At 34.0% G+C, this 16,294-nt stretch overlaps 1 protein-coding gene across 1 annotated transcript; it reads left to right on the top strand.

Annotated features, from left to right (window-relative positions):
- Positions 1-10,644: 10,644 nt before the first annotated feature.
- On the top strand, positions 10,645-16,083 carry AAK6 (P-loop containing nucleoside triphosphate hydrolases superfamily protein). The gene is made up of 3 exons (XM_086426485.1): positions 10,645-10,915; positions 15,386-15,531; positions 15,629-16,083. The coding sequence occupies exons 1-3, from the start codon at positions 10,721-10,723 to the stop codon at positions 15,813-15,815; spliced, it is 528 nt and encodes a 175-aa protein (XP_086282611.1). The 5' UTR covers positions 10,645-10,720; the 3' UTR covers positions 15,816-16,083.
- The last annotated feature ends 211 nt before the right edge of the window (positions 16,084-16,294 follow it).

Below are 16,294 nucleotides of genomic sequence, written 5' to 3'. Positions count from 1 at the left end.
AAGAATTTGAGGTGTTATAAGTAAAAGTTAAGTTGTCAATAGCAACTCTCAAGAGAGAATGATTTTGAACCCGCAGAGTTAGAGCAACGTGGTGCAAAGGTGAATTATGGTTGAGTAAGAGAACAAATAAGAAGAAAGGAGAAAGCGAGAGGTGGTGGAGGGCAGGCACTGGAATAAGAATAGGAATGGGGGGAGAGAGAGAGGTCATCGACAGTGGTCAATGACAATGGTGGCAGAGGTTGACAATGATTGTGATCACGATGGGAAAAATAAATAAAAAAATAGATTAGGATTTTGTTAGGGTGAATTTTGTTTTCTCACGTTTTCTCGTAAGAAAATGAAGTAAACATATCGCTAGATTTTTTTATGAGAATGGAATTTTATTTTCAATGGAAAAAAATCCAATCAAATAATACAAAATACGATATTTCAAGAAAAATGAAAATCCAACCTTTTTTTCATGTGTAATCAAATCGTCCTAAGAGTCGTGATAATCTGACTACCCCACATGGCAAATTCAATCAATTCTCCTGACGTGACAAGTTCGAGAATTGTAGATCTGTACTTCTCAAGATACATAATTCCCTCGAGATACATTTTTTTATGACAAAGTGCTATTATGTATCCCAAGATATACATATCTATGATTCCTCAACTTTTCACGTCAGGAGAGTCGGTTGAGTATGCCATGTGGGGAAGTCCGACTATCACGATTCTACTCTAAATATTCTATGAATGAAATCATACACTAGTCGGGTCGGATTTAATGGGTTGAAAAAAAATTCAACCCGTCGGGTCGGATTAGTGGGCTGGGCTAAATTGACAACCTTAGCACATCGTGAATCGGGAGAAAAAATAATTCAATGATTTGGATATAACATGACGATCTGTCTGTACGGAAAGCAAGCTAAAGCATACTGGCAGATAGGAAAAGGAAAAGTTCTTATAGAGTTTAGTTCGATGTGAATGTGACTGACAAGCACGTGGCCCGTTCAGAACTCTCGTACATCAAGGAGTTGGGTTGTTACCTCACTCCTTTATTATTTGTCCCCACGTGTCCTATTTCTTAATGTACTGACCTGTGATCTAAAAATCACTATGGTTAGTGGTTTTATAACTCGGTTTAGCCTGTCATCCCATCCATGCTAGATACCGAGTCGTCTCGGATAAGTTTTTTGATACATTTGAGATGTCTCGTCCAAAAATTTCAAAAATAAATGTGAGGTATAGAGGAAAATAATTGTGCACTAATCTAAGCCGTACACGTGTCTAAATCGATTAAGTTGTATTAGGTGCAAGTCAGCATACAGGCACTGCCCTTCAAGCGAGGCAAGGTAGAGCAAAGACCTCCCTAGCATAGCAAGAAGGGCAGCATAGCATTAAGTGAGACCAAGTCAGCCAAACATGACAGGATTAGTTGTAGAATAACCATAAGATAAATACACACACGTCAATCCCAGAGATCCCAGATGAGATCTCTGCAATTTAGTATGATCAATCCAAGAAATCTCGATTAGGTAAATAACTTTGCAGAGTCGATAGATACCCCATGATTATAGCTTATAAAAGGGGAAATCCTATAAACAGTTAGGATGGATAAATAGCATAAGAAGCACTTTTGAAAGAGATCTTTTGGAAGGATCAAAGGTCTAACCAGTTTTCTTAGACTATTCATCTTCTTCTCTAATTTGAGCATCTGAGTGATTTTAGCAGGTACCACACCACCGCGGGGGTAAGAAGTGCTAGGAACTACTTTGGATCAATGAAATTGAATTCATTAGAGTCGTCCACGGGATCTCGACTACACATGAGGTATTAAATCATGTTAAAAAAAACTGACTTGTGTATTTGTATCTTTCAACTTGGATACCGAGTCAATTCGGATGATACATCTCAGCTTAGATGAGTTTTGAAACCATGATGGTTAGTGATCTCTAACAGTTATATTTACGTATTTTATTGGGTAATTTTGGCATACATCCCTATATTTTGGTGAACATTAGAGATACCCCTATAAAAATATATTTAAATTAATAAAATAATAGATATTAGATTAAGATTACATAGTCAAAATTTATTTTTTTTTTCAAAAATTTTCAAAATGTTTGAATTAAATTTTGATTAATTAGAAATATAAATTGAGTTGACTCGATCAAGTTATATTTTCTTGGACGAGTCAATAAAACTCTATCAAATCTACCATTTTTTGTATTTTTTAATAAAATAGTTAATTTTAAATAATTTATATATATAAAAAATTGATCTAGTGATTAAATATCTTCTAATCCTCCTATAAAAATACAATTATTTTATAAAATGTTAGTTATAAGAATAAGAGAATTACAAACCAAGTTAAATAGATTTTTTAAAATTAACTCGATCTAATCAACCAATTTTTTGTATTTTTTGATAACATGTTAATTTTGTGTAACTTATATATATATACACCTATAAAAAAATTTATAATTATTCATAAAATGTTGGTTAAAAGTTAATCAAAATTAACTATTTTATAATAAAAAAAAAATTACACAAAATTGATTGATTCAACCAAGTTTTATTGACTTGTCCAAGAAAAGATGGCTTGATCGAATCAACTCAATTTATATTTCTACCTAATCAAAATTCCTGAATTTTTTGAGGAAAAAAAAAAGATCTTGACCATGTAATCCTAATCTAATATCTATTATTTTATTAATTTAAATATGCTCTTATGGGTATAATATATTTATGGATTTTCTATAACTTAATGTTTAGATTGTTCATTCCATAGGTGATAATGGTACAACACGGTATAAGAGATATGTTATTAGCACCCCAACATTTACTTATTACACCCAATTTAAAATAAAGAATAGTAGTGTATGATTGAGAATAAGTAAAAGTTGGGATGCCAATAAAAGTTCTCACATGTTTTTCCTAGATTTTGATTTTTTGTGTCTAGGATTTATATGAGCCTAATCATAATTGGCGGCAATAACTAGAATTGTTTGAACAAGTATTATAAATTTTTGTAATGTTTAAATTATAATTTGAGTCAAACCTTTGTAATGTTTAAAGAGTGTGTTTTAATCATCCATTGGGGTGTGATAAGTAATTTAATAAATTGGTGTGTAATAACTACAAGTTGGGGGTGCCAATAACAGTTTTTTGTATAAATGATCACTTTAGTAACTTCTGAATTGAGAAAGGATAGTTTCATCTTTTTAAGATTGATATTTTGAGAGATATTCGGTCATCAAATCGTGTTAATTGCAAGGAAGATGAGAGTGTATTTTTATCATTTCCAAAGTAAGTTAAATCTCTTATTAGCTCCATTATTTGTCTTTATACGTCTAAGTCAACATGGGTGGATTTACAGTGGGGGGTTGCTAGAACACTTGTCCCTACAAGAATTTTCAAATTCTATGGATTAGTGAGCTTTTGCGACAAATTTTAGTGGCAGATAAAAAAATCTGTCACTATTGCCCCAACAAAAAAAATTTCACTCTTAATTGCCACAACAACTATATTTTATCACTCTTACTTGTCCCACAAAATTTTTTCTACTCTTAGTTGCCCCTGTTAATCATAAATTAATCTGAAAAATTGATTCTCAATAATGCAAAAATAAAATTAAGATAATCAAATTTGAAAATGCCCAAAATTTATATAAATAAACATACCTTTAGCCATTGATTTTTACTCTTATGCTGTGATTTTTGCGTATCGATTGGCACTTCTAAAACTTTGATTCACTTTTTAGATGATGTCAAATGAAGGAGATTGAGAGAGTGTATAAGTTTTGGGGATCAAATGAAGTTATTTATAACCAAATTTGGTCGAAGTTTCCATCAAGCACTCGACCACGTCTTGGTTCATTGCCACAACCCAAATCTATAGTGGGTCACGTTTCCTGACTATAAGAAACGTGTTGGAGATGAAATGGACCACAATAAGGAGATAAAAAAAAAGGGTTTATAATCTGTCGAGAAAATCGGAGCTAACAGCCCCCACTTGGGAAAAATCCTGGCTCCGCCCCTGGATGGCAAAGGGTGTATGTTAACTTATTGAAAATATAGGGGTATCACTAATATTCGCCAAAAGATAGGGGGTATGTCAGGAGTTACAATCTGACCATCTGGAGTACAGGATCAAACTGCAAAGAAAAGGATATGTCCAACCAACAAAGGTCAAAGAGAACGTACAACTGGTGATCAAGTGCTTTGCGCAACAGTTTAGCATGGTGGCCCTGTCCAATTCGTATTTTCAGTAAGTTTCGTTAATGGTGGGTCCAATAGCACATTTGCAACGTAGATCATTTGTTGAACGTGATTGTTGCTACGAAATCCTGACCATTAAAATACAACGAAAAACTTCAACCTCGAGATACATTTTCAAACAATTGTGCCATATCACTGTGAAATCAGTCGTGATTACCTAATTCCCTCCTCTTACATACTCCCCCGACGTGGCATGTGAGAGAACCATAGATTTTCTTTCCTCGGGATGCACACTAGTAGAAGTAATTTTGACAGGGACGCTTCTTTTTATATGATATTTGAAAGGTCGGATTTTAAATTTCTCACTTAAAAAGGCTCGCTTTTGTCTTGGAATTGACATTGCTACAATTGCAATATGAAGCGCGCGTGCGCAACAGCACTGGTCCACAATTTAAAGTTGATCAAGTTATAATCTCAGTAGTTCAATCCCTTTCGATTTGTTTATTAGGTTAAAGTTTCTCCACTTTTGCAAGTGAAAATTGTAGAATTTTTTTTTAAATTTATTATTATTTTTTTTCTACATGGTAAAAGAGCAATCTCCAACCTAATAACTCAACTATCATTTTGATATTTTTGTGTCAATATTTTCTATAATGATTAATAAGTGAGTATTATTGATTTATATATATATATTATATATATATATAGGGTCCCGTTCGGCACCCTAAGTTTTACCACACACTTTAACAAACGCGTTTTGTCTTACATGGGTTAGAAGTTTCGGAATGAGTTGATTTTTGGTGATGATGATCTCTATGGTGAGGAGATCATCCTCACCAAAAATCAGCTCATTCCAAAACTTCTAACCCCATCAAAATTGATTTACAAAAAATGGACGGTCCACGATTTTTCAACGTGTAAATATGGGGCTAAACATTTTGGAATGGGCTGATTTTTGGGTAGGATGATCTTCTAATCATAGAGATCATCCTCACCAAAAATCAGCTCATTCCAAAACTTCTAACCCATGTAGGACAAAAAACGTTTGTTAAAGTGTGTGGTAAAACTTAGGGTGCTGAACATTTCCCATATATATATATATATATTTCTCAAGCAAACGACTTGTGGTAATCTCGAAGAATTTTGGTCAAAGAATCGAACTACATGATAATTTAACCGATCATCTGATCTACCATTAAGTTGATTTGTTAGATTTCAAAGGCGTAGAGCTCTGAACAAATCCTGCAAAATAGAAAATATATAACTGCCTTCACTAAAATCAAGACAATCCCTAAGAAGGTGTAACCACTCAAATGAAAATCATGGCGAAAATTTAGGAAAATCTAAGGGCAGAAACTACTATAAATACAAGGGTGCATTACGCCATAACTGTATGCAATTCCTTCTCTGAAACACCACTTGTACTAGAAATTAGGACGTTGGAGTAATTTTGTTGTAGGCCCTCCTACGAACACAGAAAAATGAGAGTATTTATATCAGTGAGGATCGTGAGATAGAGCAAATTTTTGCATATGTATATAATTAACTAAAAATATACTATCTTTTTAACATTTTAGAGTTGATATTTTCTAAGAAATCATTAATCCTGTGATAGAAGAAATGAGTATTATTGGTCTAAACCGATAATAAATAATTTTAAAATATAAAAATATCCATAAATATTCTTAACAATTAGAAAATTTTGAAATACAATTTCTTACATTTTTTCTAAAGAGAATGACGAGCATTGTTAACATTGATGAATTTCTTAAACTTGTTTAATTAAAGAATGAGTGAATGTTAAATAATATTAATTAATTCTTTAAGTATTTATTTCTCTGGTAATTTTAAAAAGCTTGTTTTTTTAATATCATTATTCAAACAATTAGTTTTCTTAAAACATTTTTTTTTCTTTTTTGTAGTTATATATTCTAGGAAATTATTATATGTTAACGAAAAATGTAAATAAAACCCCCGAAGGATTGGCTCAATGGCAATTTCAGACTGATAAGCAGTTAATGCCTGTAGTTCGTGAGTTCGATATCCAGTATGAACCCGAATTCCTTAGGAGCCACCTACGTAGGCGTACCCTCACTTACTTAGTGTGTGTGATGTGCGGGTGTTGCACATCACACAAGCCCAATCTATTGTCCATAGAGATACTCGATTATTTTTATTAAAAAAAATTTGTAAATAAAGGCCCCCATTTAGTTACCCAATTAAATTGATTAAGATATGATAAGCAACTTCAATGCATGTACATCTAAATGTATATTATATATAAAATGAGCGATTATGGTTGTGTCGTACACTATTCTATTTTTTCGGGACGCTTTAATACTTTAATGGGAAGACATGGAATTTGACTAATGTTATTTTGATCATGTTGCTTTAATTGGTTGGATTCCAGATTCCACTCAAAACGAAAATCATTAATTTATGTCATGGTTATAGGACATTTTATTTTGACAAATGCAAAAAAGGGCATGTTGACAAATGCGCGGTCTATACGTGATTGACATGACTAGGTTATATAATTGTAAATCTTTTTCTTTGTGTATCCCTAAGAAAAAAGATCTATGATTCTATACTTTTGCCACGAGAGCCACGTACAAACCACATACGTGGTCTGTATGTTTTAGTGTGTACATTTATCATGATTCTTTTATTATCCTACTCAAATTTGGGCTTCCAAGGAAGTACATTTTAATATTTTCTTACGAAAACAAATCATTAGACATATATATAGGGTGACAGATATAAAACAAAGATTCCCATCTTATATATATTTATTATTATAACGACAAAAGGTGGAGTTGAAGTGGTTAGACATCAAAATTTGAGTGGTGGTAAATGTCCCCATTTCCATATTTAAACTTAGAATAATGATTTTCTAGTGCCCCCATATACTCCCTGATGTGGTATGCTCTAGAATCATATATTTTCTCGAGATACACAATTACATATATTTATGGAGATGTACACTTGTGTATCCCGAGAGAACAATCTATGATTTTAGCCAGTGCCATGTCAGAGAGCGTATGTCAAAGGGGATCTCAAAAAATCATGACTCTTAAGCTTAATAGTTAGCATCATTTTGGTCAAGAACTAAGAAAATTTCAATCCCACTTATCTAATCTTCAAAAAAAATTTAAAAAAGTTTTACCATGTAATCTTTGAAAGCTCTTTAATCACTATTTAAATTACTAGTAAATCCTTATAATTATGCATTTGCAGATGCCACCTTCTAGTCTCTATTAATTTACAAATCTAGATCCATTGTTTCCGTGAGTCCACTTGGAAAATCCAACTCTAAATATTTTAGAGCCACATGTTTCATTGATCACTAGTCATTCCTGTTGTGACCATCCATTAGTGAGACAAATGGTGTTAATGTGGTAGAAGGGGTTGAGGTCTGTTTGTTACATCCGCCATCTTCAGATGTCTTCCCAAGTTAGGTGTGTATGTGGAACATTTTGGTTGGAATTCAAATACATTGAGTTGCATGAACGACTTATTAGGGGTTTAAGGTGTTTGAAAAACCAACTAAAGCATGCCACATAAACACCTAACCTATTTTATAGGAACGAGATCCCAATATTGATCCTGAGCCTTGTTTGATTCTGACAAAACGATAAGAATGCCTTTACATGTATAAGAAAAACGTCAAATGATATGTTTTTGATATTTTAAGTAAGAAAATACATTTTGAACCAACTTTCGATGAACCCCATTATTAAAATAATATAAAATAATCAATGTATTCGACATTAATGTTATCGGATTGCATTTTTATCCAATGACACGTTTAATAAGTATCAAATCAAATTCATTCATAAGATATGGACCATAACTTTGACAAGTCCTAAACCCCATCAAGGCTTAATAGATAAGCCTGAGCCCGTCTCAGTGCACTCAAATTATATGGATGGCAAGGACCACTTATCTATATGGACTAAATGTCTATGTGACACCCAAAAAATAACAAGGATGTGGAGAATAAATTTTAAGAACTCAAAAAAAAAAAAAGATACATTTTCACCGTTAGATTTAAATTTTAAATTTCAAAGTTTAGTGCCCGTCCCTTTCAAATTGTTAAATCTTATACAGAAAAATTAATTTTAAATTTTATTTTGTAAACCTAATCTAGACCATAATGTCTTGAGGGCTGAGGTGTTATTTAGACTAACGTGACAGTCCATGTAGCCTAAATGAGGACCTCCAGATCTAGGCTCTATGTGTCTTTTGATCAATGCAACCTTTCCCCATGAATAAGTTTTCATCACTCGTGAAAAAACATATGATCCCTACCATGTAAACATGAAATCCAACGGTTGTGATTTACCCCTGTATTATCATGATACACATAATTCCTAATGGTTGGATTTTGTGTTTATACAATCTGGATCTTTTGTTTTCGGGAAATTTATTTTAAAAATAATTATTTAATTATTATTTATTACAAAAATAATTTTTTAATTTTGTTTTAAAAGATACTAACTAGGTCATTGGACCGTCAGTTTAATTTTTTTTTTTTTAATAAAAATTTAAAACATGGTGGTTAAACGACCTAGTTTCATTATTTTAAAATAAAAAATTTAAACAAGTTGTCAAACAACATAGTTTCATTTTTTATTTTATTTTTAAATAAAGAGGAAACAAGGTAGTCAAACGACTTATTTTCAATTTTTTTAAAATAAAAAGTTAAAACAAGGTGGTCAAACGACCTAGTTTGAAAAAAATTATAATAATGGGTAGAAATTTGAATGAAAAGACGCGGCGCAATGGTCAATTTTCAGTTACTACTGATTATTTTTCATTTATAAATATGAGAATAGATTTCTTAAAGATGGTCAAACAACCTAGTTTTAAAGTAAGAGATTTCTTAAACAAGACCGTCAAGTAACCTTTTTTTCATTATTAGGCAATCAAATGACCTTGTTTTGAAAGTTTGTACGTAAAAGTATCTTTTTTTTTTCAAAGTAACATACAAACAAAAGATAATTTTGGTATTTGAAAATTTTATTTCTCAAACAAGGAGGTCAAATGACCTTTTTTCGTAACAAGGCGTTTGAATGACCTTGCTAGTGTTGTTTTTAAAAATTGTTAAAAATCATTGTTTTTTTAATAAGTAATAAAAAATAATTTACTTTTTAAATAATCTTCCCCATTTTTTTACATGAGTAATCCATGAATCACCAACAGCCATGGTTTTAAAACTCGTTCGAGACTGAGACATATTGCCTGAGTTAACTCAGTATCGAAGTTGAATGAGACCAACTCACAAGTCACTTTTTTTTTTACTGAGATTTAATACTTCACGTACAATTTTTTGAACAAGATGACTCAAACGTATCGGAAAACTCGTCCGAAATGACTTGATATCGGGCCTGGACGAGACAAAACATGAAATCGAGTTTTAAAACCATATCGACAGCTAACTCCTATGTAAAATAAAAGGATCGGATGAGGTTGGGAATTGTTAGGCACTAACTTGGACCAGATTCAATGGGCTGAAATGTTTCAGCCCAACAATACCTGTGTGGCCCTTATTTTTTCTGATGGGCTGGGTTGGATTAGTGGACCCATTTCACAACCCTACACCCCTCCTCCTCTTAATGATTGACATTAAAAGTATTATTTCTATTGAAACCATCCTTCCCTTGGTAGGCCCAAAAACAAAAAAATCATCCCTAGGAGGAGCATACTCATCGCCCGACTTCAACATATTTTTCATGATGAAAAGGAGATGACTATGAAGAAGAAGAAGAAGAGGAAGAAGAAGAGGAGGGGGAAGAAGGAATGAAGGAAGAAGAAGAAGAAGACAGTGGGTTGGGGTTTTTATTCGATAGATGGTGGTGGGTGCAATAAGTCAAAATAAAAGGGTGAAATGCCAATTTACCCTTTATTATTATTATTTTTTTACAAAAGTCACTTAAGTAGGTGTGTCGAGCCATTTTGGTGTGTGCAAATAGTTGCCCCCTTAGGTGAATTTTAGAATGCCCTAGTAGTTTGATCAATATTAAAGATAGTCTCAACCTCAAAGCCTTGGGGGGTATGGTAATGGGTAGTGTTACATCATAGTCAATTTGTTTTGTCTTATATGAATTACAAATTTAGGTCCCAACAAATGTGATTAAAAAAAAAATAAAAATAAACAATTAACAATTCTACAAATTGAATTTGTTTTGTCTTATATGAATTACAAATTTAGGTCCCAAACAAATGTGATTAAAAATAAAAATAAAAATAAACAATTAACAATTCTACAAATTGTTTTTGATGAAGTTAGAAATTTTAGAATGGGTTGATTTTTGGTGAGGAATTTATCTCCTCACCATAGATAGCAATTTGGCTGTGATTTGGGGTGCCTTTGGTAATAATTGGGGTGCCTTTAACACTATCCTTCGAAAAAACTCCCTTCTTCGTAACCTCAAAAAGAACGAAAAGAAGGCCCTTGTGGTAGAGTTTTGACAGAGAGAGAGACGAAGGGAAGCAGAGGAAGCGTAGTGTTCATCATGGCGCAAAATAGCAGGCAAAAGCCGAACATCTTAGTTACTGGAACTCCAGGCACAGGGAAGACAACCACATCGTCTCTGCTGTCGGACGCAACTCAGCTTCGACACATAAACGTGGGGGAACTAGTGAAGCAAAAGAACTTGCACGATGGATGGGACGAAGAGTTCGATTGCCACATCATCAACGAAGATCTGGTCTCTATCCTTCCTATCAAACCCTAATCCTAATCTCATTTTTTTCTCTTTCTTACAATTCTTTCACTCTTTTGCATCAAACCCTAGAAACAGAACAACTGTGAATAATTTCGATCATATTAAAGTTCCATAGATAAATTGATTTTTCTAGTGTGTGTGTGAATTTGGAACGTTTGGGAACCATTCCAAGTTTGCTTTCTAAGTTACTTCGTGACTGAGCAACTTTGTCCTTGTGAGATAACATTGAGAAAAGCAACACTAATTCCCTATAAATTAGTTGGCTCATTCAAGTTCTTCTTGGTTGGATAAATATTTTTGGAGTTGTTATCTTCTTCTTGGCTAAGAAATGTATCTATACTTATTTATGACTAAAGGATGATGAGTTCAAAACTATCTTTGACTTCTTTGGTCCAAATGAATGTAGTTTTCATTAAGAAATTAGTGAAGATGGTCATGATGGAATTGAAATCTTGAATGAAATTTTGGTAGATGAGTGCAAGGTCATGAAAGATTTGAAGTTCTTGTCTAAGGTGATTAAGGTGTTGTTTCAAGGTTAGCACTATGTTTGAGGATATCTTCAAAATACACAATCATAAGCACATCCCACTTAAGGGTTGTAAAGCTTGATTCATTACCTGCCTAAAGGTGCTTGGTGCATTGGATATTCCGAATGGCATTATAAGCTACTCATAGCTACATTTCGAGTTTCGTGCAGTTTTTCCATTTGTCTCTTGGGTACAAGGGCGGATTTAGAGTGGGGGCAATGGGGGCACTTGCCCCCATAAGAATTTTCAAACCTTCTTTGGAGTAATGAGCTATTGCTCTCCCAATTTGTTTTACACTCTTAGTTGCCCCCACAAAACAGTTTCCATTGTTATGTTGCCCCCACAAAAAAATTTCAATCTTCGTTGCCCTCACACAAAAATTTCCACTCTTACATTGCCCCCACATGAGTTAAATCCTGGCTCTGCCCCTGCTTGGGTAGATTCTATTTTGATCGTATGCTTTTAATATCAATATTTAAAAATATCTTGGAGTTTGCCAACATGTCATCAAGCCTTCGAATGGGAAAATGATATTTGACTGTGATTCAGTTGATGGCTCAACTATGAACACATTTTCCATTAATCATCTTCTTAGGTGTTAAAAGGGGCGAGTACGACACATGAGCTTAGACTATCACAAATTAGACCATTGTTCAGCAGCTCTTGAACTTGTCAATTCAATTCTTCAATTATAACATTGTTCAATGGTTCTTGAACCTGTCAATTCAATTCTTCAAGTATACCCTTGTTCAACAGTTCTTGAACTTATCAATTCAATTCTTGAACTTTCTTTGGTATGACAAGGAATGTAAAAGGAAACTGCATTTGGTTAACTGGAAAAATATGTGCACTCTAAAGAGATTGGTGGAGGGTCTTGGTTTTAGGAATTTTGGCGAGCTTGAACGGGGCATTGTTAGAGAAGTGGCTATGGAGGTTTGGGGTGGAAGGATTATGGAAGAAAGTGATAGCAGCTAAATTTGGGGATGATATTTTCTGATGGGAAAGAGGTGAAGCTAAAAATCCTTACGGGTGCGGTGTGTGGAAAGGCATTTTAAAGATTCTTCCTCAATTTAGAAAGAGGGGGGTTACTTTCAAGGTTGGAAGGGGGGACAAAGTAAGATTTTGGGAAGATTTGTGGAGCGCAGTGAGTCCTTTGGAGGATTTATTTCCCTTGTTGCATATAGTTTCTAGAAAAAAGAACCCACCCGTGACAAGTTTTCGTGTGTTGGAAAAAGGTATCAAGGGATTTGGGTTTAAGGAGGGCATTGAATGATAGGGAGTTACCGGAGATCACATAATTGATGGGTATTCTTGACTTAGTATCTAAGGGGCTGAGTGGAGAAGATGTGAGAGTTTGGGCCCTCAATAGTAAATGTTTATTCTCAGTAAACGAGTTTTATAATAATTTGGTTTTGGGTGGAGATCCTAATTTTCCATTTGTTGCCATGTGGGGTCTGAAGGTACCTTTGAAGGTGGCATTCTTTGTTTGGACAGCTGTGAATGAAAGGATTCTAACGATTGATCAGTTGAGGAAAAGTGGTTTTTGTGGCCCGAACATTTGTTGTATGTGTTTTGCAAATGAAGAAACAGCGAATCACTTGCTTTTGCATTGCGAGGTGGTAAGGGATGTTTGGAACCACTACTTTTCGTTGTTTGGGATAGGTTCTTGCCTTCTAGGTTTGGTTTAAGAAGTCTTTAGTGAATGCATCCAGTTGAAGATGAGCTTTCGTAATTCAAAAAAGTTGATTTGGAGTTTAACCCCTTTTGCGATTTTGTAGAGTATTTGGAAAGAAAGAAATGTTCGAGTATTTGAATGGAAGATTTAATCAATCCAAGAGTTAGTTTTATCGGTTCTTGAGTTACTCTTTTTCTAGTTTAAGATCTTCAAAGAGTTCAAATGGGTGTTTTTTGAGGACTTTGTTGTCCTTTGAGATAGTATTTGTAACATTTCAGAGTAGTTGCTCTTACTTTTTCTTTGTCTTTTCTTTTTTTGGGTTGGTCGTTTCAACCTTCCCTTTCTTTTTATTTTCCTATCCATTATCCATAAAAAATAAAAAATAAAAATGATTGGGACTCATCCAATAGTAGGGCAGGTTTGGCAAACTTGATCCAAGAATTTTTTATTGGTGTTGATTAGAATTCTTTATTGGGATTATCAGGTCTTTGTGTAGTTTGTTTTTCCCTTGTTTGTATTTCAGGATGGTCATCTCTCTCTCTCTCTCTCTCTTCTCCTAATAACATCATCTTTGTCTATTGAAAAAGAGGAGGTAACCCACTAGGCAACTTATCCAGGATCTCATATTTGGAGTTTTTTAGAAGTGCCTTTAATCGAACCTGGCCTAGGCGTAAGACTGATTTCATCTTTCACAATCATAGCACATACAACATTACTTTCCTTGTTTTCTTGTATCTAAATACAAATTAGACAAATTATACCCCAAACGACCCTACAATACCCATATTTATAGCGTTACATCTTATTCTTTAGCTCTAAATTAGTCTGGATATATTCCTTAGTCAAGCAGAAGACAATGAGTGCAGATATATTTTTGTTAAATAAGAAGAAACTTGAATAGCCAATTAATTTATAGGGAATTGTTGTGAATTTTCCCAAAGTTCATTTCATAGGGGTGAGTTTGAAACGTCCCAAACTCACATGCCCTTGATTACCTCAACATTCCAGTCTTCAAGGTCTTCATGAGTCATCCTCTATAGTGGATTATCCTCTTTGTGCGTGGGCTCTCATGTGGTTCAAACATCCTGTAGTGTGAGCCCAATCAATTTGTTAACATAACAAACATCAAGAGTTTGATGTTGTTTGCTTTTCACAGTAAGTAAGATGGAGCAATGATTCCCTTTTGATGTAACACACATTAGTACAGAATCTACACTATTCTTCCATTGGGTTTGAGTAATGTATGGCCTCAACTGTTTGGGGGACTTTTTTGTTTCATTTCAAACTCAGATAGCCAAGACTTTTCTGACTCAGGTCGTTCCTCCCACTCAAAGAAATATGGGTACATGTTCCTTTTCGAGTTGTGATGTTTGGATGATCAAAGATGAAGTCAACAACTTCAAGATTTGTGTTTTGAACTTATTGTCTTGTTCTTGCACTGCTGATGGAACATCTTTACTGGAATACCTATATAAGTTAGAAACATTGAAGATACTGAAATATTTAGTTCAATTTTGTAAGTTGTAACCCATCTTTACTAAAAGAATAGTGATTTTCTGACGCCCCCCCTTGACATATGCTTCCATATGCCCATGGATCTGTTTTCCTCGGGATACACAACTGCACATATTTATGGGGATGTGCAGTTGTGTATCCCAAGGAAAAAGATCTGTGGTTCTGGCCCATGCCATGTCAGGGAGTGTATGTCAGAGGGGGCATCACAAATCATGACCCTTTGTAAAATTCTGCAAGGTCTGACCTTCATGTACTCGAGCTTTTGGAAGGGATTGTTGAAGAGTCCGGCTTGAGTTTTAGAATCTTGGCTTTAAAAATGGCCATTCTAAGCATTAGTAATAACCTTATAATAGTCTTGAATCATACCCATTTGCAATGTATATTAGAAATTGAAACCTCCTATTAGGGGTGCCACTCCCACTTCAAGACCCCATTCTGACATTTTATCGAGCTAATCCTTCTCTGAACCTTAATTCGGAAATGTTGGAATCTCACTTCCAAAATGAAGAACTTCATACTATATTCTTTGTTGGTCACTCTTTCATCTTTTGATAGATATCTCAAAAAATAATAAAATAAAATCTATTTATTTATTTTTTCCTAGAGGCAAAGTTTCTTTCAAGTTGCTCTATGAAACCTGCATTGTAGAATTTTCGATGCAACAAGTACATGATATTATTAAGCGTGATTAAGATTTGTTTTGGTCAACATCAACAAGTGTATATGGTTTTGCAGGTTTGCGATGAGCTCGAAGACATGATGGAAGAAGGTGGAAACATTGTGGATTACCACGGTTGTGATTTCTTTCCTGAACGTTGGTTCGACAGTGTGGTGGTCCTTCAAACCAATAATTCCGTTTTGTATGATCGTTTGACTAACAGGTGGGGTTACTGCATACCACTTCATGTTCCCTGTAATTTAGTGCTGCCTCGACTACTAATTGTTGATTCAATGTGTAATTGTGTATAAATACTGCAGGGGTTACATGGGTACGAAGCTTACAAACAATATCGAATGTGAAATCTTCAATGTGTTACTAGAGGAGGCAAAAGCCAGTTATCCTGAGGACATTGTGGTAGCATTACAGAGCGATTGTGTCGATGATATAAGTAGGAATGTGGCCATGTTGACAGATTGGGTGAGAAGTTGGCGCCCAACATCGTAAACATGGTTTTGGTTTCATGATATTAAGGTATCTTCCTTGTCCACATCACGTATAACATAGGAAAGGGTCTGTCTTAAAAGACCTTCTTACTTGGCTTTGAATGTGTATGAATCTGGTTGAGTAGTATTTTTTTTTTTCCTTTTCTTTTCTTTATACAAGCCTTAAATCCTTTATTGTGAGCCTTTTACAGAGATTTTGGATACTGAGTTGACACTGCAGGTTTTATTGTACTGAGTTGTGAATGATTTTATTTATTTATTTTCCGCGATATTGAGAGCAAATATGAACACTATTAATAAATGAAGAAATGGGTTTAGATGGCATGATTGCACTAAAAAATCAGTGTGAAAGTGATTTAATTTTCATAGAAAAGAACATTTTGATTGAAAACCAACTCTCTCGATGACATTTTCCTAAATGTATTAAAAGGCCTACAATTTCAAGAAAATTTGGTTTCTCAGGATAAATTTACTAACAAA

This window comes from Akebia trifoliata, chromosome 15 (genome assembly GCF_017979445.1).
Source record: "Akebia trifoliata isolate Shusen 1 chromosome 15, ASM1797944v1, whole genome shotgun sequence".
NCBI lineage: Eukaryota > Viridiplantae > Streptophyta > Magnoliopsida > Ranunculales > Lardizabalaceae > Akebia > Akebia trifoliata.
The sequence above is the reverse complement of the archived record's forward strand: the minus strand, read 5'-3'. Positions and strand labels throughout refer to the sequence as shown.

What these genes read in the sequence shown, in the direction of transcription:
- AAK6 (XM_086426485.1), top strand. Translation starts at nt 10,721, where the DNA reads ATGGCGCAAAATAGCAGGCAAAAGCCGAACATCTTAGTTACTGGAACT. An exon ending in ACATCATCAACGAAGATCTG is followed by an intron (nt 10,916 to 15,385) that starts GTCTCTATCCTT and finishes ATGGTTTTGCAG; the next exon opens with GTTTGCGATGAGCTCGAAGA. An exon ending in TATGATCGTTTGACTAACAG is followed by an intron (nt 15,532 to 15,628) that starts GTGGGGTTACTG and finishes TAAATACTGCAG; the next exon opens with GGGTTACATGGGTACGAAGC.